This window comes from Lissotriton vulgaris, chromosome 12 (assembly GCF_964263255.1).
Source record: "Lissotriton vulgaris chromosome 12, aLisVul1.2, whole genome shotgun sequence".
Classification (NCBI taxonomy): Eukaryota; Metazoa; Chordata; class Amphibia; order Caudata; family Salamandridae; genus Lissotriton; species Lissotriton vulgaris.
This window is the reverse complement of record NC_141700.1, coordinates 107,967,101-107,991,027: the sequence shown is the minus strand read 5'-3', so window position 1 is coordinate 107,991,027 and position 23,927 is coordinate 107,967,101. Positions and strand designations below refer to the sequence as shown.

The 23,927-nt window shown below is 44.7% G+C and overlaps 1 protein-coding gene across 2 annotated transcripts in view; it reads left to right on the top strand.

Annotated features, from left to right (window-relative positions):
- Positions 1-23,927, top strand: part of ASH1L (ASH1 like histone lysine methyltransferase) — an 820,515-nt gene that overhangs the window by 480,201 nt on the left and 316,387 nt on the right. For both annotated transcript variants that reach the window (XM_086947410.1, XM_086947409.1), the window contains exon 13: positions 13,659-13,820. In XM_086947410.1, the coding sequence (XP_086803536.1) occupies positions 13,659-13,820 (162 nt within the window). The remainder of the gene's footprint in view (positions 1-13,658; positions 13,821-23,927) is intronic.

Genomic DNA, 23,927 nt, shown 5'->3' with positions numbered 1-23,927 from the left:
CACAGGATCCACCTTCCTTTCATGCACCAAGGTAACCGAATGCTTATATATCTGTAAAGCATTCCTGGATCCTGACATCTAGGATGATCGCCTTATACTTTCCATGCAAGATAGTTCAAGGTCCCTGACTGTACCAGAGAACGTTCCTCTCCATTTATGTCTTTCAACAGACCCTCTATAGCAGGAAGAAGAAAAGTGGAATGTCACAAGCGAGTTTCAGAATCATTTGAAACCACGCTTGAGAAGTCCAAAACGGGGTTATCAGTATAAATGAGCATCTCTCTTGTCTCACTGCCAAGTGCCAAGTGTGGAAACGCTTAACCTTTTTTTCTCTTCCAACTCTGAATGAATGCATTCACCACTAGGAATCCTAGATCTGGTATCCAACCATAACACTTGTTCAGTTGAAATGTCAGTCTGCTCACGAAAAAGGGTCTACCTTCAGAGGACCCCAAAACCGAGCTAATTCCCTGAAACAAATCTTGTTCAGTCTTCACTTGCTGTAATCCCTCAAAATTCTTGAATTCCAGTCTGCAAATACATCTGCCTTTCCAGGCAGTTACTCTGCCCACAAACTAATTTTGAGTTCTAAACCAAAATATCCAAGATTTAAGGCCTAAATCTGAAAGATCCAAGGATTATTAGCCTCCTAAGCAATTAAATAAGCCATTGCACCAACATAGGCCATTCACAATAATACTGCTCTGCCTTGTAAACAATGTCTGAAATTCTAGACAGGATAAAGACCTGCTGTTAATTCCAAATACTTTAAATTATACTATCTTTCTGAGTTTGACCTTAATCCAGCAGTTTTCTGCACACCCCAATCAGTTAAACTTGTATCCTTTTCCAGCATGATGTCTGGCAAACATCCAAAGATTGCCCAGCATCTAAATTCTCTAACAACCAAACCTGTTCCTCCATTTCATCCTGATCTAGAGATATCTCGTCTCATACCATAAACTTCCCCAAAGGGCCTTTGCCGTATCTTTACAAAGCACAATAGTGTAACAGACCACAAAATATTGCCTGAATTGAAGAGGATAGTAGATTTAGTAGCAAGTGCTTTTAGAGTTGTAGCCTGAAGCAGAACCCTGTTGATCGTACCTATTGTGAACCCTAAAAACGTCTAGAGAGTGTGAAGGGCTGACGATCGATTTCACCATGTTCACTATGTACTCCAAACTTACCTGAAGGCTTTCGTACAATGATTGAGATGGGCACTGGGACATAAACAGAATATCAGCCAATTGAGAAAACCATGCATAAGCCCCTTTCTCTCCCTTATACGTTGGTGAAGCACCATGGTGCTGAAGGGAGGCCAAATATAAGTGAACAAAATTGGTAAGGTTCATTCCGCCTAGTGAACTGAAATGAGGTTGGTAATCCTTCACCCATGGGGATTGTAAAAATAACATCCTTCAGATCCTACTTACCAACGAATTGTCTCTTCAGCAACATGCCTCAGAAAAGATAGACCTCTTCCATCTTGTAGTATCTGAAAACCAGGAATTGATTCAAATCCCATAGGTTTAAAAGGGATCTTCTCCCCCTGTCATTTTTCTCTACTTGGAAGAGTGTACTTAGTAAAACTCTTCTTTCTTTGCACACTTCTAAAATCACGCCTTTTAACAACATAGACTTTACCTCCGTGTGTACTAATTTGTGTTTATCTGCATTCAAAACCAACTCCCTTGGAGGAGTATACTGAAAAGGGAGGGGGATGGGGGTGGGGGGGCTGGGGGGGTTCTGAAAAATCTAATCTGAAACCTTGGACGGTTTCTTAAAACCCATGGATCCTGTGTAATGGTTTCCCACACTTAGGTAAATGTTTAAGGCGACCACCCACTCTTCCTTAAGAAGAAGGATGAGAAAACATGGTACTCTTCTTTAGTATCCGGTGTGACCTTGCCCAGAGTTTTCACCACGTCTTCACCGAAAAAAAAACCTTAGGGTTCTGTGTGGTCTCTTTCTCTGCTAAACCTCCCAACTTGGGGTTGATTTTCTTTAGAGCTGCCTTGCGCTTTCGGCCTTAAGTGCTGCATTTGCGTTCCTCAGGAGAACCATAGCGCACGAACACCAGCCTCTAGCCTTCAAGTCTAATGGGAACCCATAATAAATGCCACTTCAGACATATCAATGATTCTTGTCAGTGGACTGACAACGTCAACGTGGCAATCTTGACATTTGTTGAAGAATTTCTCAAGACCCTTCCTGCAGTCCCTGCCAATTGGACGTTAGGCATCATGGATGGTTGGCCTAGAACATTCAGCCTTTAGGACATTCCTCCCTTCTTTCTCTTGTGAAAATACAATCCTTCTCTCAATGAATTTGCCCACGTGATAAACCGGTCACCTTTCCGCGCTTCTGGGATGTTTAATACTGTTGGGCGAGAACATATTCTCTCCTAGCAGATTACTGAAGTTGTCTTTGGGGGTAGAAGGAACTTGATCTTGATCCTTCTTAACTAAAGAGGGCATCTCCATCAACATCCCCGTGGAGGTTGGGTACATACTCCTCACAAAACTCATCATTGTCTCTCTGGAGCTCCTCCACCCAGTCAGGCCTCAAAACATCTACTTGCCCACTCGCAATCGCGAGTAAAATTTTATGAGGGTGAGCTATTTTTAGCACCTACTAGTCCCATCTAGCGAGTAAACTCAGGCTGGGAAGGAACAGGTGTTCTGTTCATGCAGAAAGTGAATAAACAATAAAGATGCCATTAAATCTTGTTTTTAGCTTGACATATTTGCGGTCTGTTCAAGGAAAGAGGTCAAATGTCAGTTTGTCTTTTAACTTATTTCTACATGGAAAATTAGATTTTTTTTCTCTCTCTTACTACAGTTTTTGTCTTGTGAGCTGTCTGAAGATGTCAGTTATTTTTCTGTAACACATAACATTTAAATAAATAGCCTGTATATTAATTACAAATATTTCAAACTATATCAGGAATTACAAAAGCACATGTTTTTCTAATTAACAAGTGTGAAGCAAACAGAGTTAAAGAGGATCAAAACTAACCAGAACACTACTTGGTGATGTGCAAGTGACACGTATTTACAGAAAATCTATTTCCAAACACTATTGTTTGTACACTATATAGTTTTATCAGTAAAGCTGCATGTCAGTGGGAAGGTTTATGGCCATTTCAATGTAATATCTGCTGATTACAAATGACAGTGTGCTACCACTTTATGTTTTAGTTATGTATTTATTAAAAGTGATTGTTTTGAACCATGATTTCAGAAAAATTCCTGCCCGTGCCCTAATGAAAATGCTGTTAATGAACTAAGAGGCAAGCCAGGGGCCTTGTGTATCTTATAAGTGGCTAGATTTGTATTATATATGGAAGGAAAGCTTAGTCTATTAAATCAAACAAAACAGTTTTTTGTACAGCAGACATGCTGAACTCGCACATTTGAAGGTGCTCTCAATGTGATAATGAAGAAAATGGCTTCTCAAGGACTTAAATTATTTGCCCATGATCACATCATTTGAAACCAGACTCTGGGTCTAACGCATTACAAATAGGTTGAGTAGATTATTTAAGTCGCCAGACCTGCTGGTCTGGTAACATTTTTATGTTTTTTCGAGGCCTGCCCATACTCTGTTTCTTGAATATCCATGCCTTGTGTGTCGCTCAGGACACCCAAACCTATTGTATCCATGTCTTGCGTGTTGCTCAGGACATCTCAATTGTGTCGTATTAGAGACCTCTCTTTTTTGTGCCGCATAAGACACCATTCCTCCATTCTGGCACATCGGACCCCTCTCTTTTTTGTGCCGCATAGGACACCATTCCATTTTAAGGTGTTTGGGCCTCCTTTTTATGGGTACAGACCTTTTCTCAATATGATTGGTTTTCCTTCTTTCATACCTCCTTTATCCCCACAATTGGAGACTCACTCTGAAATAGACCATCATTCACTGTCAGAACCACTCTTGGCTTTATTCTTGAGCATTATGTGCCAATGGTCCTGCTTACACAGACAATTCTTCTCATATTTTAATAATTACTTGAAAATCTTATTAACTTTCCCTCTGAGATCTAAGGAGATGCCCTGTCCTTTTCAGGTATGGTGTAAATAAGGCATTAGCTTATAGGCTGTCCTTCTTGGGCATAATGTAAATAAGGTGCATGTTAATAAAAATATGTGCTAGTTATAGGCTTAAGGTAAACCTAAATTAATAAACTCTCAAACATAGAAAGGGACTTCAACTGAAAGCTTAAAAGGAATACACTGTGTAAAATGGCTTTAATGAATAATCAAAACAACAAATTAACTTTCTTAGGTTCCACCAAGCAGCACATCCACATCGCTGCCTGAATCCAATGAATCAAATTCTTATATTTAAATCTACTTTTTCCATTTTTTCACCATTAATTTTCCTCCTTTCTTGCTTTCAATTCATTTTATTCAATCCATGTGAAACGTTAACGTTCAAGAAGGCTCAGAAGCATAAGGTGGGTTCCGTGTCATGATTTATTATGTTTTGACAAACCCAATGCATTTTGGGAATGAATTCCCTTTGTCAGGGGCATCATGTCATGCTGATGAATCTTAGAACCTCCTTAAACGATTCCAAAATACATTTGTCCTGTTTAAAATGCATGACCTCTCATTTCTCTTCCCCAGCGTGCTGGCATGTGTGTCTTGTTGAAATACAGTTTGTATTTTGGAATCGTTTAACATGGATTGAATAAAATGAATTGAAAGCAAGAAAGGAGGATGAAAATTAATGGTGAAAAAATGGAAAAAGTACATTTAAACATATGAATTTGATTAATTGGATTCAGGCAGCGATGTGGCTGTGCAGCTTGGTGGAACCTAAGAAAGTTCCTTTGTTGTTTTGTAATGTTGCAGCGCAATGGGACGAAACGCGAAGCAAGTTTTGCACGCCGATAATTTTTGAAAGGAGTAATGGTTTACACTTGATTAACTTTTGGATTACTAGGAGTGCATCTCATCCCCACTCAGCTCATTTAATAAATAATCGCCATATCTAATCACCAATTTATTCTATGGAAGTAAAAACAAATGAATATCCTAGTGAAACAAAGTTGCAGAATGTCGCTTGAGATGCTGCCGGATGATTAGCTGCTTGCAGGGATAGCAAGTTTTGGGGGTTTCCAAGCTTTTTGTGTTACAAGTATGCATGGGCTGTAGGAAGGTCACATATATCTCTCTATATGAGTAATTACACAAATAACCATTTCTGTAGCACTTACTATTAATTACTTAATACCATCTGAAAGAATCCTTTTCGCAACCTAGGAATAAAGAAATATTATGGAAAAAACAGTAAGTTTCTACTCCTAAGCCTTATAGTTTCCATGCAGCTCTTTCACCCTGGTTCATAACTCACTAAGCTATATTACAAGAATGGACCCACAGGTAACGCATGAATCTGCAGCAAATGTTGCAGGCCACTGAGCTGACTACGTAAAATACAAATCTTTGACCTGCATGTTGTGCTTTGTAACAGGCTCATTAATGCTCAATGCTTTTTTATGTTACACCAAAACGATGGGGAATAAACAGGAAGATGGTTCCATAGATTGGAATCCAAAGTATTGTTAAACAAACCAAGTTAATAGCACTAACAATATGAGAAGCTTGTTAAGTTAAAGAAGTACTTATCTGAGCGAGGAGCAGCATCTAGAAGAGGAAGATTGTTCAGTGCATGGACTACTCATACTGTGTGGATGTTCTATTCTAGATTGCCTTTGTTTTATGATATGTTCTCTCAAGTGCTGCGAGAAGTGGCATTGAAGGAATAATACATAAAGGTAGCTTCAAGTCTTGTAATGAAATCTGCAGCTAGATCATGTCTCTACCAGATAAGGCGTTACCCGTAAGTAAATTGTCCTACAAGTCAGGTAATTAACCTTTTACCTTCTCTCGTTGAGAGTTGCAGTATGGTATTGTGAATTTTGAAGCTGCACGAACAATTACTCTGTGGTTGTGGGTTCAGAAATAAGGTGCATAAAGAAAAGGCTACATAAGTTACTTATTTCTAAGATATATTAGCTAGAATCTTTATCTCCTGCAGTAGAATTGTTCACATAAACTGGTGACACCCTGGAAGATCTAAATGTCAGAAAGCTCCCAAGTTGAAATCCAGCATTGACTTGAAAATAAACAGACATTGTTTTATAAATGATAAACATGGGTGTGCCAGGATATCTGCTTCAACTTATTGTAAAACTTTACATCAAGAACTACGCACAAGCTTGTGGGGGTGGGGGGACAAGGGTGGATTAACGGATCACATCCCCCTCATGCAGGGAATGCAACACGGATGTCTTCTTGTCCCAACGTTATTCACTCTTTAAATGAATGTCATAGAGAAGGAACTCCTGGTTTTTAGGAATTATATACCTACCTTGAATAACATAAAGGCTCCCATTCTCCTCTTCGCGTGTGATTCACTCCTCATCTCAAAAACACCTGTGGGGCTCCAGCTCCTGATTAATACATTTCTAGATTTTTGTTAGGTCTCGCCTGTCGATGCGCATGCGCATCAAGCTTGCGAGACTATGGGGGCTTAAACAGTCTTTAACCAACATGCAAGGAATCGTGGCGATTCCTTGCAGTGCCCGTGAAATTCAAGCTCAATGCGCATGTGCATTGAGCTTAAAAGCGCGTGCACATGCCCCCAGCCGCCTGCCTTGCATGTATTTTCCCTCAGGCGCACTCCTCCCACACCCCCGCTCCGCCCCCACACCCCCGCTCCGCCCCCTCCTCTGCCTGCCGTGTCGCACCTCTCCCTGCTCCGCCCCCTCCCCTGCCCGCCGTGTCGCATTTCTCCTCCCCCCTCCCCTTCTCTACCTTCCCTCCGTCTTGTCTCTTTTGGCCCCCCTCCTCCTCCTACTCTCCTCCCCACTCTCTCTCTCACAGCCTCCCCCAGCTCCGCCCCCTCACTTCTTGGTTGCACGACCGCTAGGCCGTTCCTCCCCTACTCTCCTCCCCCCTCCTCCTCTCCTCCCCCCTCCTCCTCCTACTCTCCTCCCCACTCTCTCTCTCCCAGCACAACCTTCTTTACTTTTGTCTTCCTGTGAAAACGCACGTCTGTGTCTGTCTGATTTTTTCTCAATAACTAGGGAGATAAACCTGCGTTAAATGAACAATTTGCTGAGTTCCACGTTTTGGGGTGTGCAGGATGTTAGCTAGTATTTTTTAACACACCGGTGTGCACTGTGGAGAGGCTTCCGTGACGATATAGGTCATGGGCGCTCATGTGGTTAAAGATGGCGATAGGCAGTGTGAGTGAGCAAAGAGCTGCTTCTGTGCGTGTTTTCAGCCGGCAGTAAGCATCTTTGTGAGACTGCTCTGCAGTTGTTGCTTTCCCAATCGGCATTGTGTTTCCCTTAATGGCCATTTGATTTCAAATGTTGCTGCTTGCAAATGATGCGTGTGAGAGACCCCTCTGGGGGCCTCTTATGTTCGTCATAACTTCCTAGTGGGACCACTGTTGTCGGCCAAGACTTTTGGCGGGGCTGTTAAAGCGAAGACAGCGGAAATCGAGCCATTCTGATTACGTGCAGCACGGCCTCCAACTCAGCACGATCACAAGCAAAACCTCTCCCTGCTCCTGTCCAGTGCTAAGGACGTGCCTTTTATGGGCTATGAGACTATATCTTGGACGGGCTTTGTGCTTTGACCTTCTCTTGTATTCGTCACTCTCCTGTAACCAACCCTCTATCATTCAAATAGGTTAGTATTTCCCACCACTTTCTTCCAAACATCCTCTAGGAGGCAGGATACAAACGGTTAATGTTGCCTGCATAGATTTTAATACGTGAGGAAAGTCTAACACGGCGCCCGATTATTGCCCTTCATATGTTCCCCGACTTTTTTTCTTCATTTCCTCATGTTTGTCAGTTTGCAGTTTTCCCTGCAAAATGACATTATTATTTCTCAGTGCAAGTTGGCACTGAAAGTGGTTGAACTCCTTTCTCGCAATTTTATTTCAACACCACTTGCCTCGCGAATTTGATGGATGTTGGAGATCTTTATTTTCTCACGACATTTTAAAAGGGAAGCAAAAGTCCTGATTTTAATTTGAAAACACAAATGTAAAAAACTCTGCGAACTCCAGGTAGCAATTATGCATTCGCAAGTATTACGAAAAGTTTACTAGAGAGACATTTTGGTTTTGCACATCCCTTATTCAATGCATGACTACTGCAATCAAGTCTAAAGCCAGTTTCTGAGCTGTCATTGAAATTGAAATAGTCAATTGTTCCAGAAACTAAAGCATGTCGTTGAGTGTGTAACATCCATGTCATTCAATACAACAGCCATGCTCTAGATCAGAAGCTTTTCATCCAAACACCTCCCTTGATCTAAACCAATACAATGAGCTAACAGATCACTAACTTATAGGTGGAGTGTGAAAAATAAAATATCAAGGAAGCAAACCTGTATTACGCCTTGAAAATGGAGCAACACCCTTCTACACATAATGCTTGCACCTTCATTTCTATAATTCCCAAAAATCTGAATACATCTTTCTTGAACATTTTCAAAAAATATTTCATCCATTATCCATGATTAAAAGAGCACCAATTTGCCACCTCGGAATCCACTTAGATTACATTTACCTTTCTTCTGCTATCATCTGTATTATGTACAAAGTCATATCACCTCTTCCCCAAGTTCTACATACGTTCATTTTTAGGCCTCGCGTAAGGCCTTGCGTACCAACAGCTCATGTATGCTCATGTATCCCGCTTTCACCACATCCACAACCACCACCACCACATCCACCACCACTTTCACCACATCCACATCACCACCACCACCACCACCACATCCACCACATCACCACCACATCCACCACCTCCACCACCACCACATCCACCCCCACATCCACCATCACCACCACCACCACATCCACCACCACATCCACCACCACATCCACCACCACCATATCCCCCAGATCCACCACCACCACATCTATATGTGTGTGGCTCTGTGTGTGTTTAGGTGCAAATGCAATGTTCTTGGATTTTCGTCACAATAAAATACACTGAACATAATCTTCACAAAAGTTATTTACAAACGTTTAAGCTATTGCCATTATAAATTACAATAACTTTTATTTAAGTATTAATTATTTACAAAATTAAAAGCCATTGTTATTTGTAATATCAATACATCTAAGTCACGTAAATACAACACACATTGCATTACAAATGCTATAGGTGTCACATTTGCAAAAGTTAAAACTATTGACATTGTAACTGACAAAGCTATTAATTTTGCTACTTTCAAAACCAACACATAAATAAAAAAGTGTCATTTACTATATCAATAGCTCAAACTTTCCTAATGCGAGACCTATTGCATTTCCAATGCTTGTTTGTCCAGGGGCTTACAACTCAATGCTAACAAAGCCAAGTATGTGGTGTTTGGATTGGGTGCTTCTAAGAATTTTGTTATTAGAGCTGGTAGTGAAGTACTCGAGAGAGTACATAGTTTTGACCACTTGGGGGTTAAATTGACAGATGTAGGAAGCTAGCTCTGTATATACTATAGCAGAATGAGGTATAGTGTGCACAGACTACAGTGGAACCCCAAAGGTAGGCGGAGGTAAAAGTAGATTGCGCCTTACTCTCTATTTGTGGTAGTGTGGGTGAGCAGTAAGGCTTTACTAGAGGGTAGTATTAAGCATTTGTTCTACACACTCGGGCAAGGAATAATGTCACACATTCAAAGACTGAACTCAGACCAATTTGTTTGTATCAAAATATTATTGAGTTATTTTATTTCTAGAATCCAGCCTAGTGCAGGTAAGTTAAATAATACTTTGCAAAATTGTATGCAGAGATTTACGGTTGAATGCAAGGTCACATGCAGTTGGTTGAATCAGTTGGTTGAATCACAGGTAGGTCAATAATCAGAATTACTTTTCAGTTACTTCGTAAATTACAATACACGTTACTTCTTGGATTACTTTTTAAGTTACTTTTGCTAATCAATGTGATTTGCCTAGATATCACACTGAGACATTTCCTAGACAAAAGGTAAGTAATTCACTTTTGGTACATTTGCAGTTTTTCAAGTTTTCATACATACCAACTCCACACTTAAAAGACTTTTTAAAGAAAAGCAGTCAATGCAGTCCTATGGAAGGAAATTAAGTTATTGGTTTACAGGTAAGTACTTGTTTGTGGGTGTTGGTATTCTGGGGTTAAAACCAGGGTTCCCCAAGGGTCGGGATGCACTCTCAAAGCACTCTCAGCGGCACTAGGACGGCTGGGTGCAGAGTGCTGAGGCCCAGTGTTATCCAATGGGAGATAGGGGGACGCTGGTTGGTGGCTGCTCACGAGCAGGCCACAAGGTTGTGGGAGCAAAGCTCCTGGTGTTAGGCTCAGGGCAAAGGGAGATCGAAGTTAGCACACAAGGTGCACCCACAGCGGCACAGGGGCGTCTTAAGTGCTGTTTTGGTGTTGGGTGCCCTGTTGATTTCAATGGGGGTTGCCGGTTTTGGATTTTGGCTGCAGGCTCGGTCCAGGAAGACTTCCGTGAGGAACCAACAGCTAGGCAGGTAAGTTGGATGGCTCGGGAACATAGGTGCAGCTAGGGTTCTCTTCTCCAGGGTGCAGGGCGGGTGGATGCAGGGATGCCTTTTGAGGTCGGATTTCAGCTTACCGGCACTCGCGGTTGGGGGGTCTCCGTGCAGAGGCTGCAGTCCACGTCGGGGAGTCCAGTAGGGATCAACCCATGGTGGACTCGGACTCTGGAGATCTCGGGAACCTCGCTGGGGCTGGTAGGCCACCCGGATTCGGGCCGTTGGCGTCGGGTGCAGTGGGGGTTCCAGGCATCTGGTTTCTTTGTCCTCAGCAGGCTCCGAGTCTGTCTTGGGAGTTTCCTTTGAACAGAGCTGAAGTTCTCAGTAGATCCGGTCTTTGTTGAAGGCATTTAGTCATCCCAGGGGCTCTGGAGGTCTCTGGCTGCAGGACTAGGTGACTTTTGGCGCAGAATATCTGGAAACTGCAGAGGGGCCGGTTGGGCTGTGGCCAAATCAGTTCTCCTCTGGATTTTCCTCTGCTGGGTGTCTTCTTTCATCCTTCTTCATAGGTTGCGGGAATCTGTCTTTTTAGTTCAGAGCTGTCCCCTAAATACTGTATTTAGAGGGCATTTTAGGGGTCTTGAGGTTAGTAACCAATGGGCTACTGACCTTAGGGTGACTACACCCTTGGTGTGCTCACCCCATGTGGGCGAGTGGGCACAATTGCTGACTCTGATTGGAGAGTGCCTGTCCTTTGCAAGATGGCGGGCACTGATGGGTGGGCTTCACATCGCCTCCCCCACCTGAGGGGTGGGGTTGGCAGAGGTGGGCACACCTTCTGGGTTGTTCTAATTTTTACTGCCTGTCTATATGCCAAAAAGGAGAAGGACAGGAAGGGGGCCTGATCCTGATAGCAGGAGAGGGTGGGGGTCGCCTTACAAAGGCAACAAGGCCTTTGAAGCTCCCCTCCCACAGATGGCTCCTCCTGACCTGGGGGAGGTGTGAACACCTCCGCCCAGGAAAGGCTTTGTTTCTGGGCTCAGGGAGTGAAGTCTCCCACCCCAGGGGTCCAGAAACATGTGTCATGGTGGCAGGCTGGTGTTTACCAGTCAGTGAGCCCACCAGAGGCTGGCCCTTTTTCAGGGGGCATCCCTAAGATGCCCTCTGACTGCATTGTATAATAAATCCCACATTGGCATCAGTGTGGGGTTATTATGCCGAGAAGTGTAATACCAAACTTCCCAAAATTCACTAAAGCCATATGGTGCTTTGGAGTTCGTAATGAGAAACTCCCTGACCATATACTCTTCATGGCTTTACTGCACAATGTCTAAGAATGGACTTAGACCCGCAGTGGCACAGGGCTCCTGCACCTGTACCCTCACCAGTGGCATAACTCACCCAGCTAAAGGGGTGGCTGACCTATGCATAGGCAGTGGGTTGTAGGTATGGCACAGTTGTATGCCATGTTGACTCTTCACTTTTTCGCTGCACCAAAACACGAAGCATGCAGATGCAGCATGTGTGTGTTAAGGTACAAGACCTCTACGGGTAGCACAATATGTCACACTGCCCTTGGTACTTTTTACAAGGGACTTACATGTGGCCAGAAAGGTTCCAAATGGGGGTCTGAAGGTACAGTTTTGGGAAAGAAGACAGGCCCTGAGAACCTTATTGTCAGGGACCCAGGGCACATCAGGTCAAAGTGCCTCAGTAATCTGGCAAAAAGTGTGTGGGGGGGGGGAGGGGGGGGCTACTGCAACAGAAACACAGCTTCTTACAACAGACAAACTTAAACGGGCAGCCCAAACGACTAAGAGCAAGCTGCTGATTGAACACTGATCTAGTGCCATATTAAGCTCTCGCTCGTTATCGCCAGCACTGGAGGTCTAATGGGCAAAAGCGCAAATCGCTGCTCTCTTTGGTGCAAGAGATGGGGTTGCACTGACACTCACAAACTGGCCACTGCAGAGAACAACTTTGCCCAGCAGTTGGTTTCCCTACTGACAGCGCCGCCCTTACCCCACTTTTCTTTGATCTAGGCCTAAAAAGAATTGACAATCTGGCTCTACTTAAGCCCCTAGTGTACTGGGTCCACTTTTGGTCTACACTAGTTATTACCATGCAATGCGTAGTCCCTGGTAAAATAATGTCCATGAATGGTTTCATAAGCTGGCCTTGTTGAAGACTGTGGGATGAACCGAACTCCATATGCAAATCTGAGCTTGAGGGCTTAAAGTCTCGCTTTTGGGCACACATATACGAGCATTATGTAGGCACTGTGGACAGGGGTCACCTGACAAACAAATGTTTAGAATTTAAGATTACCCCTTGGTTTTGGCCATTTTTGGATGCAATCTCTCCACCTTTAGCTAAGAGCTTGTACATGCGCTTCCATCTGGGCATTCTCCCTCAAATGGAAAAAAAGCTGGTGTTGAGCCTGTGTCAGCCTGCGGTTTGGATCTAGAAACTGAGGTGCATGACCTGTTTTTCTGCCCGGTGTACTTGGGCTCTTGTCGAAAGTGGATACAACCAATTTATCTGAATCTGGAGGTAACTAGATACTTAGTAGCCCAGAGAATCCTGAAAAGTGATACTTCTCCTTTGAATGTGTTTGCAGTCAGTCACTTTCTAGCAAACGTTTGGTACAAGCTCAGTCAGACCGTGCAGTGAACTCATGAATATTCATATGCTCTAACATGACCCTAGTTTGGGTGTAACGTTTTCCACTTGCATAGAACTCTTTAGAGCTTAGAATGAGATATGCACTTTGCACCTTTTTTTTACAATGCATGTAGTAATGTAATTTTTTTATTGGAGTATTTCTTATATTCTATTTTTAAAATGTTATTACGACATAATGTTATTAAATTAGGAGAGGTAGTTGCACCTATTAGGAGTATTACGACTGCACAACAACCCCCAAAAGTATACCTTTTATGAATTGCAACTGTTTTGCTTATATCATAAGCGTATTTTTTTATGTATACTTTGATGGTTTTTGTACAAATGAATGAAGTATTTTTACTACTTTAAATTAATGTATTTACATATTAAGGTAAATCAAAACAGATATGAGTTATCTTTGTCTGGAATGTCATTGTTTCAGTTTCTTAACATTAAATTTTCTTTTTAAGCAACTCTGCATGTGTGGGTTTGAAAAGTGCAGAGGTATCATCGGTGGGAAGAGCCAGCGAATGAATGGCCTTCAGAGCAAATCCAACCCTCTTCTGTCCTCTCACAGACGAACCGGCCGCTCCAAAGAAAAGAGGAAATCCAAACACAGGCTGAAAAAAAGGGTAAGTGTTGCTGATTGTCCAAGAAATGCTAAGAAGCAAAGTGCTAGGTACTTTTTATATCTGATTAAATGATCAAAACCAGCTGTGAACATTTCACTGAATTGATGATTCTAGATGATTTTAGCGTGTTGGCAGAAGTCAGCACTCCAAACAACTGCCTTCTTCTCACTGTATTTAGTTTTTTCGCTTGAACCTATTAGTTATCAACCTTTCTCATAAGAAGGGTCACACACTGGATCCTAACTTTAGTGACCACAACTGGATTGATTGCATTTGTTGCTATATCCATACCTGGGTTGATCATAAAATAACAGAGTTTCATTAATATACTAAACAGAGTATTTCTCTTTCTGGGACAATAAAAAAAAACATTTCACGAAAAAAAAAATCAGACCCAAGTTCCTTATTTGATTGAGAAAGGAAAAAGACCGTTCATGGAGAACATAAGCTGGTTGGGGAAAAATGGAATCTCAATAAAAATATTTATTTAAAACAATGTAGGAGATTTAATCACAAAAAAGGTGAGAACAACCTCTGAAGTATCTTTTCTCCTGTATTGGATCATTCATAGATTCACGTGCTTGAATCATTCCCCGTGGTCGAAGTGGGAGTCACCCGGTACCATAATAAAGCAGTATGCAACATTATGATAGGCTATAATGGCTATGAACAGTCCCTTTAATATCCTATCCATATTGTTTTAAAAAATGAACCAGACTCCAGCCAATCGGGTGACAGCACCTTCTAGAACACCCACAACAGAGGCTGAGTACTTCAGATTTTCTACCGCATGTCAGGTGAAGGGAGTCTCCCTGAGCTCTGCTAGGTTTTTCTTCAAACCAGTTTCGGGAAACTTCTCTACTGCCACTACCATGTGTAAGTCATCTAAGAAATGGCTTTTCAGCCCTGTACTACATGTGGGAAGAAAAGACTTCATGCTGAAGACCATCACAAGTAGTGGTGGTCCATGCAGGTAAGCATTGTAGGGCAGGGGTTGGGGTGAAAAGGACATACGACGGGATAAGAAACATTAAACAAATTAAAAAGTAAAAACACTTACCTTGCACTCACTGCATAACCGACTCAGCGATGCGGCGAGTTCAAGGTAAGCGGTTTTAATTATTTATTTTATATTCCTAATCCTGTGGTATGTCACTTTCACCAACCCACCAAGCTTACCTGCAAGCACCGCCGCTGCCACAAGGACTGTATGTTCGAGGCATGTGGGCTGCTGAATTAATATCTTGTGCATATCTTGTGCATAGATTGCCGCCTAGTGTTGGGTCCGGATGATTGCACTTGTTGTCTTGGAAGAGTTTTCGAAGTATCACGAGATAGGTGACTCCTCCCTTGGACTACAGTGCGCATGGGCATCCTCTCCATCCTCAGATAGTTTTTTCCGCCATTGGGTTCGGATGCAAACTCCTATACTCCAACTTCTGAGGCGAAAACAAAACTTTTCTAAAGGCCAAAAGGTCTTCGGTTCGACGGTATTGTTCTCGATCAGTACCCCTCTACTCGATCCAGCTTTCCATCTCCAAGCGGTCGTCGACGCGGGCCGTTGGGCCTTTTCGACGCCACGTGAGCCGACCGTCGATGGAAAGAAGCCCATTTAAAAGGTGCCCGCAATGCCACGCCAAGTTCCCACATACTGATAAGCACTCAGTTTGCAACAAGTGCCTTTCCCCATACCATATAGAGGAAAGCTGTCCAGCCTGTGCACAGTTTCGATCCAAGAAACCTATTCGTAACCGACGTGCAGCCAGGCAAGAAATGCAGCGGCAGGCACCAGACCGGACAACATCTTCGATGACGACCAAAAACTACAAGAAGCGCCGGACTCGGACCTAGAGATCTTCACCGTAGAGGACTACTCGGACTCCGATGACAAGATCCCGCCGGGGCAAATCGTGAGTACCCTGCCCCCGACACCATCTACCCCAATAACAACGGCTCCGGTCAAGGCATCGCCAAAAGGCCTTAGCCAAGATCATAAAAAAGTTTTGATTGCCCCGCCATCCGGCTCGGCTCCGAAACCGAAACCTTCAGAAACCCCAGGGCCCAGTAACATCGTTGCGGAGAAGGTTCCAGAGCCAAAGAAGGTCGCCGACCCGAAGGGCGTTGATCCGAAAGCGGCCGTACAGCCAAAGAGCATCGAGCCGAAAAACACTGTTGACCCCAAGAAGGCCGCACAGCCCAAAATTGCCGACCTGAAACACGTTGTCGACCCGAACAAGGCCACACAACCCAAAGGCGCCGAACCAAAGAAGGTCGCCGACCCAAACAAGCCTTCGGCACCGAAAAACGTCGACCTAACAAAAGGCGCCGTACCGAAGCACGCGTCCAAGCCAGAACGTCCTCTCGGACCGAAAACACCGGATCCGAAGACGCCAGTCGATCCACAAAAGACAATCGACTCCGGGAAAGACGCTCAGCCGAAAAAACTAAAGACTTCAGTCGATACCAACAAAAACATCGACTCGGGAGATAAACACTTCTCCGAAGAAGCCTACGGAGCACAAAAAAACGTGTCGACCCGAAAGACACAGTCGACCCGAAAAAAGGCCCGAGACGAAAAAGCTGGTTCCTAAACCTAAAGTCTTCTACAAACCAAAGCCTAAGGCTCAACCCAGGACTGTTGAGGAAGAACTCTTCCACCCAGATCCCTCAGACGACCAAGCAAAAAAGCAAAACATTTTATTGACCCACAGACTGGTAAAGTTACCATCCTGCATAGGAAAAAGAGGCCTTTGGACTTTGAACCTCAGTCCCCCATTCCACTGAAGAAAAAGGACTTTGGGACTTCTCCTTCTAGACCCTTCATTCCTTTTCAACCTATCATACCTACTACTCCTTTCAATCCTTATATTCCTTACTCTCCCTCTCATCACTGGGACGACGAGGGTAACACAGGGGATGAGCCACAGCCTGAATATGACTTCCCACAGAACACTGGCCCCCAGGAACGATGGGAAGAGCCAACTGATCCTTATAACACCCATCCCATCCCTGACATGTCCTCGTATCCTACTAAACCGTCTCCTGCTGACGACACAGTAGTTTTTAATCAGCCCATAGATAGGGCTGCACAGTTCCACAACGTGGATATGCATAATGACCCTATTGAAGAAGACTTCTTGTTTGACACCTTCCCTACATCAGAAAAAAGTGTCAAAACACTTCCCATGTTAAAAGGAGTTCTGAAACATGCACCTGACATATTTAAGGACACAGCCAGGGCACGGGTAATCAACCCCATAATAGAGAAAAAGTATAGGGCAGCCCCTACTTACATCAAAGGGCAGTTACCACTTGATTCACTGGTAGTGGCCAACGCACGTAAAAGGGCCAACTCCCAAACAACCGGGGAAGCACCTCCCCCAGACAAAGGGTCAAAGATACTAGAGGCATCAGGGAAAACAGTAGCGGCACTAGCCTCCAACTCGTGGAGGATAGCTAATCCACAAGCTCTACTGGCTCGGTACGACAGGGCGCATTACGACCAGCTAGAGACCCTAATGCAACACCTACCTGAGCCTTTCAAAGCACAAGCCCAAGATCTCATGCAGGAGGGAAAATTCATAACAAACGTCTCCATCTCCTGCTGCGTGCTTGACGCAGCAGACACTGCAGCTAGGTCAATCAACAGTGGAGTGGAGAAGTGTGGCTCACTGGTTAGAGCAGGCAGACCCTGAAGCAGAGGTCAGACCCGGGACCAGGGTTCGATTCCCGACGCGGCAGGGTGTTGAGCTCATATGTCCACGGACTCGATAATTCTCGCTTCGGTGCCTGACCTAATCATGGGTTCACACTCTGCAACTCTGGGCATTAAGCTTGCTTAATCTCCACAACGGCCCCCCTGCGGCGGGATGCCTGGCTTTCACCTTGGGGATGCCCTGTAGGGGCTATCTCACAGGGAAAAACCAGGACGGGTTCCCAAGGCAAGCGCGGACATACCCCTTCGGGTGTCGATTCTGGCGCTATATAAGAAATGTAATAATAATAATAATAATAACACTAGCGTTCTACTCCGCAGACATGCATGGCTGCGTATTTCTGGTTTTAAAAATGAGGTACAGTCCACTATCCTTAACCAGCCTGTTAACCAGGACTTTCTGTTTGGCCCTGCTGTCGACACCATTTTGGATAAAATGAAAAAGGACACAGAGACAGCAAAATCTATGGGGGCATTGCAATTTCAGCAACAAAGGGGCTCCTTTCGTCGCTCCTCATATAGGGCAAGCACACGAGGACATACCTCACAAACAACGGCCTCATATAAAGGTAGCGCACAAAGTTCCTTTGCTAAAAACACCACCAGAGGAGGCTACAGAGGTAACAATACCAAGGGAAGAGGACGTGGAGGCAATAACACCAGAGCCTCCACTGCCTCAAAACAGTGACTCTATCAACTACCTCCAGACCACATAACATCGGTCGGAGGCAGACTACAACAGTTCCTACCTGTCTGGAACACAATTACCACAGACAGGTGGGTAAGAGAAATTATCCAGTCTGGCTACTGCCTAGACCTGACTTCTACACCACCAAACATGCCACCAAGACATCGTCCAATGTCCAAAGAACACATCACCCTATTACAACAAGAGGTGAACTGCATGCTAGAAAAGGGGGCCATAGAGCAAGTCCCTTTCCAACAGCAAGGGAAGGGAGTGTACTCCCTAGATTTCCTTATTCCCAAGAAGGACGGCTCTCTCAGGCCAATATTGGACCTCAGACCCCTAAATCAATACATACTGTCGGAGCACTTTCATATGATCACATTACAACAAGTTCTCCCGTTGCTACAACAGGGGGATTTCCTAGCAACACTGGACCTCAAAGATGCATATTTCCACATACCCATCTATCCAGCCCACAGAAAATACCTCAGGTTCACAATAGAAGGTCAACACTACCAATTCAAGGTTTTGCCCTTCGGGGTTACCACGGCTCCAAGAGTGTTTACAAAATGCTTAACGACCGTGGCAGCACATCTCAGGAGGCAGCACCTCCATGTGTACCCTTACCTGGACGATTGGCTTATACAAGCAAAATCGTACCAACAATGTGCAGAACACACGTCTCAAACAATCCAGCTGTTACACAGCTTGGGATTCTCAATCAACTACACAAAATCACATCTGCAACCGTCCCACATACAGCAGTACCTGGGAGCCACCATAAACACCTCGGTGGCAAAGGCGGATCCAAACTCAACAAGAATAGCCAGTATGCAGACAGTCATTCGATAATTCCAGCCACAACACTCTCTCCCAGCTCAAGTCTTTATGCAGCTCATAGGCATGATGGCCTCCTGCATATTCATTGTCCCCCATGCCAGACTACAAATGCGCCCATTACAGGAATGCCTAGCACGGCAATGGAACCAGGTTCACGGACAACTAAAAGACCTAGTGTTGGTAGACAGTCGAACTCACAACTCTCTGCAGTGGTGGAACTCACAAAACCTTTCCAAGGGGCGACTGTTCCAAAAGCCGGTTCCACAACTAGTACTAACAGCGGACGCATCACTGACAGGCTGGGGAGCCCATCTCCTTCAATACACAGTACAGGGCCTCTGGACAAACAAGCAGAAAAGGCTGCATATCAACAAACTAGAGTTGCTAGCAATATTCCTAGCCCTGAAAGCATTTCAGAAATACTTGGACAGCAAGACGGTGTTGATCCGGACGGACAACATGACCACAATGTACTATATCCAGAAACAGGGAGGAACGCACTCTCCACAGCTGTCCCATCTGGCACAGAGCATCTGGAAGTGGGCGATTCCCAAAAACATTTTTCTCCTAGCAGAACACCTTCCAGGGAAGGACAACCAAGTTGCTGACCTGCTCAGCAGGCACAGCCAGCAATTACACGAATGGGAGATTCACCACCAAGTTCTCCAGCCATTCTTCAACGAGTGGGGTCACCCAGAAATAGACCTGTTTGCCACAAAAGAAAACTCGAAATGCCAGTACTTTGCCACCAGGTTCCCACATCCATTGTCACAGGACAATGCGATATGGATGAACTGGTCAGGCAGATTTGCGTACGCTTTTCCCCCAGCACCACTGATTCCGCTGGTGGCACGCAAACTGCGGCAACAGTCACTCACGCTAATCATAGTTGCTCCCACATGGGCGAGACAACCATGGTACACAACGTTCCTGGAGCTTTCAGTAGTTCCTCATCAAAGGCTGTGCCTCGCACCCCATCTTCTAACTCAGAACCATGGAGAAATCAGACACCCAGATCCCAACCAAATGAACCTAGCGATCTGGCTCCTGAGGTCTTAGAGTTTGGATATCTTAACTTGCCCCCAGATTGCATGAATATCATTAAGGAGGCAAGAAGACCAACCACACGAGCGTGCTATACAGCTAAATGGAAAAGATGTGTTATTTACTGCAACAATAACCAAATCAATCCATTAGAAGCATCAATACAAAACATTATATGTTACCTGCTGCACCTACAAAGATGTAACTTAGCATACTCTTTAATACGGCTACACCTTGCTGCCATTGCAGCATACCTTCAAAACAGACAACACCTTTCACTGTTTAGAATACCAGCAATCAAAGCTTTCATGGAGGGTCTAAAAAGGGTGATTCCTCCTAGGCACCCCCCTTCCCCAGTCTGGAATTTAAATATAGTACTTACCAGACTTATAGGACCGCCTTTCGAACCTCTACACTCATGCGAACTGCAATTTCTAACGTGGAAGGTGGCTTTCTTGATTGCCATTACCTCACTCAGGCGAGTTAGCGAATTACAAGCACTAACAATTCAAGAACCTTTCATGCAAGTACATGCTAACACAGTAGTCCTTAAAACAAACCCTAAGTTTATGCCAAAAGTCGTAGCAAATTTCCATATTAATCAATCGATAGAACTGCCAGTGTTCTTTCAAAATCCACAGTCAGTAGCGGAAAGAGCCCTACACACACTGGATGTAAAACGAGCTCTGCTTTACTATGTGGACAGAACAAAATCATTTAGAAAGACAAAGCAATTATTTGTTGCTTTTTCACCACAACATAAAGGAAATCCAATATCAAAGTCAGGAAAGGCCAGATGGATAGTTAAATGCATTCAGATATGCTATCAAAAGGCAAAACGCACTTTAACCGTCCCCCCAAGAGCACACTCCACTAGGAAAATGGGGGCATCCATGGCTTTCCTAGGAAATAATCCTCTTGAAGACATCTGTAAGGCAGCCACATGGTCCACCATACACACTTTCACAAAACATTACTGTGTAGATGTACAAACAAAACAGCAAGCTGCTGTAGGCCAGGCTGTCCTCAAAACTCTTTTTCAAACTGCTGCAGCTGGCACAGGTAGAGGAGATACTGCTATACAGTCTAAGCACAAGATATGAATTCAGCAGCCCACATGCCTCGAACGGATTATGCTACATACCATTATGCATCTGTTCTTGGCATGTAGGGCTGCTGACATTCATATTGCCCGCCCTCCTTCCCGGTGCCTGTCGCAGCTGCAGCATTCCCTCTGGCATGGCCATCTCTTACTTTGCTATCTCCATCTCTGCCACAATGGCGAAAAACAATCTGAGGATGGAGAGGATGCCCATGCGCACTGTAGTCCAAGGGAGGAGTCACCTATCTCGTGATACTTCTAAGACTCTTCCAGGACAACAAAGTGCAATCATCTGGACCCAACACTAGGCGGCGATCTATGCACAAGAAATGAATGTGAGCAGCCCTGCATGCCAAGAACAGATGCATACTGGTAAGTAGCATATTCCTTTTTGGTTGACACCCTGTCTGCTTTTCGGACTGCCCCTCTGGACACGATAGCCTGCTTCCCGGCTGTCGTGAAGACTTTTCTTATCTGCTTGTTTATTTAACAAGCGGATAAGAAAAGTCTTCACGACAGCCGAGAAGCGGGTATGCTACAAGCTGGCTCCTCATTGGCAATTGTACCCGCTCCTCCTTTCCCTTCCCCCCACCCAAAAGCAAACTTCCCAGAGTTGCGCTTGTCAATGCGTGGGTGTCAGGAAGTTCGAGGCGCTTGCTCGCTACCAGTGCTGCCTCCTACCTCGCAACCCACGCTATCTCCAGCCGCCATTATCTCTCCCCCAATGCATGAGGTGGAGATAGCGCAACTCCCACCATACCTCCCTACGCGCTGGTGCATGGGTTGTAAAGAGCAGCATTGCCCCCTTAACCCCCCCCCCCCTTACACAGGTTATGTTTTACCGTTTCCCAGGCATTAAACTGCTGCCCTATTTCTTTATGTGAACCCCCGCTACTTGTTTCAGCTGCTTTTTTTCCTAACAGCTTTTTTTAATCTGAGCAACATTATTTTACTGTTAAAATGAGTTTTATTTAAAACACCCATTTTGTTTTTCGTGGTAAATGTGGGTGTGCTTCTGCTGCGTTGAGTGACTGTGCACTAGTTTCACCGGAACGGATGCTGCCCTGCTCCTCGAGCTGAAGCTGTCTCCTAGGCAGTGCCCGCTGCCAACTCTGTCCGCAGGGCGGGCTCACACAGCTGGTTAATGTGCCTGCTGCAGAGATGTCTGCCCCAGCAAAAGGACATACTAAATTCTAATTATGGCAGGGCACAGCCTTTTATCTTTCTGGTGGAGGATGAAATGAGTGCCCTTGACTTCAGTTCACGCTAAAGGATGCGATTTCACATCTAGCACTAGTAAACCGGGTCAGGACAACTGGTTCTCACTAGTGAATGTTTTGTGTTTTTGCTTTCCGGTGTGGTTTTGAGGTATTGCAGCATTTGCATATCACCTTGTACCCCCAGTTCGCTTTCAGGTGGGCGAGTTGGAAGAGTGGGGGGTTTATAGTTTGAGGAATATGTGACGTGTCTTTGTGCGTCACATCCTTATGGGACGGGTCTTTATGTGTGGGTTTTGGGAGGGGCCCAATATGTGGCAGGAAGCACGTGCTGGTGCCGCAAAGCATGAAGTAAAGCAGCCAGATGTGGGGGATAGCGCTGCGATGCGTTCCCTAGACGTCCATGGGCAGCTGGGCAGTGGCGTTTGCCTTCTGCAAGAAGCAATGCTTATTTTTAATATCGGGTAAAAATAAGGCTTCCACCGCTTTCATGAAAATGTTTTGTATCATTATCCATGCAAATGTATTGTCACACCACAGACGCTCTTTTCAAAGCCATAAACAACAAAATGATGGAAGGAATGCTTAACTGTATCTCAGCTGCTGGTGATTGGTTGGTGCTGCATTCTCGCCAATAGTTTTTCTGCCTCTCTGCCACTCTGAACAGAGACCAGCCATAAGCAAATCTGTCCTGCACCTACAGGACAGTACAGCCCAGGCTGCCCTGCTAGGACCCCTCCAGATGGGAGCACTAGTAGCTGCGCACACCCTTTAATAGCATTACTTCTAGTGAGGGGGTGCTCCTAGTTTACCAGAGCCCCAAACAAGCCGGAGCTTAGAGTTTGGATGTATTGAATATGAAACTATCCCCTAATGAGACGTGTACAGATCAGAAATGTGATGTAATGCAATACATCTTAACATGTAATGGGTAGAGAACTGCAGCAATAACTGTGGTGCATCATTTGCCCTTAGTCACATAATATGGTGTTTAATTCAGCACCACTTAGTGGTGGACCTCGAAGTCTCCCTCATTTATCCCACTTCGGGAAGTGCAGGCCTCACAGCAGCCAGGCACCCGGGACACGCGTGCATTACTGAATGATGAGTAGTGTTGTTAAGCTTTCACTAGGTCCTCCTTGGCAATGTTCAGAGTTTCTACTTCCTCACCTCAGTGTAGGGGGCATGCAGTGTGAGGTAATGAACATTTGGCACCCTCTCCCTTAGTTTCAGGCCTCCAGTTGTGCTCCAACAGGTAATGCTTGTAGAAATGTGGTGAGGGGGAAAGACAGATAAAACTCTGTCACTGAGCAACAGTTTCTAGGCACTTCCTATCCCTGCCAGCACCCTGTTAGGCCAGCAGGTTGGCTCAGTGAGTTTACGCTCACTCACTGACACATGCAGTGATCTGTAGACCACAGGGTTTATTTCTGGCAGGATCAACTTGACTTTCCATTCTTCAGAGATCTTTGAACTGATTACCATTAAACTGGACAAGAGT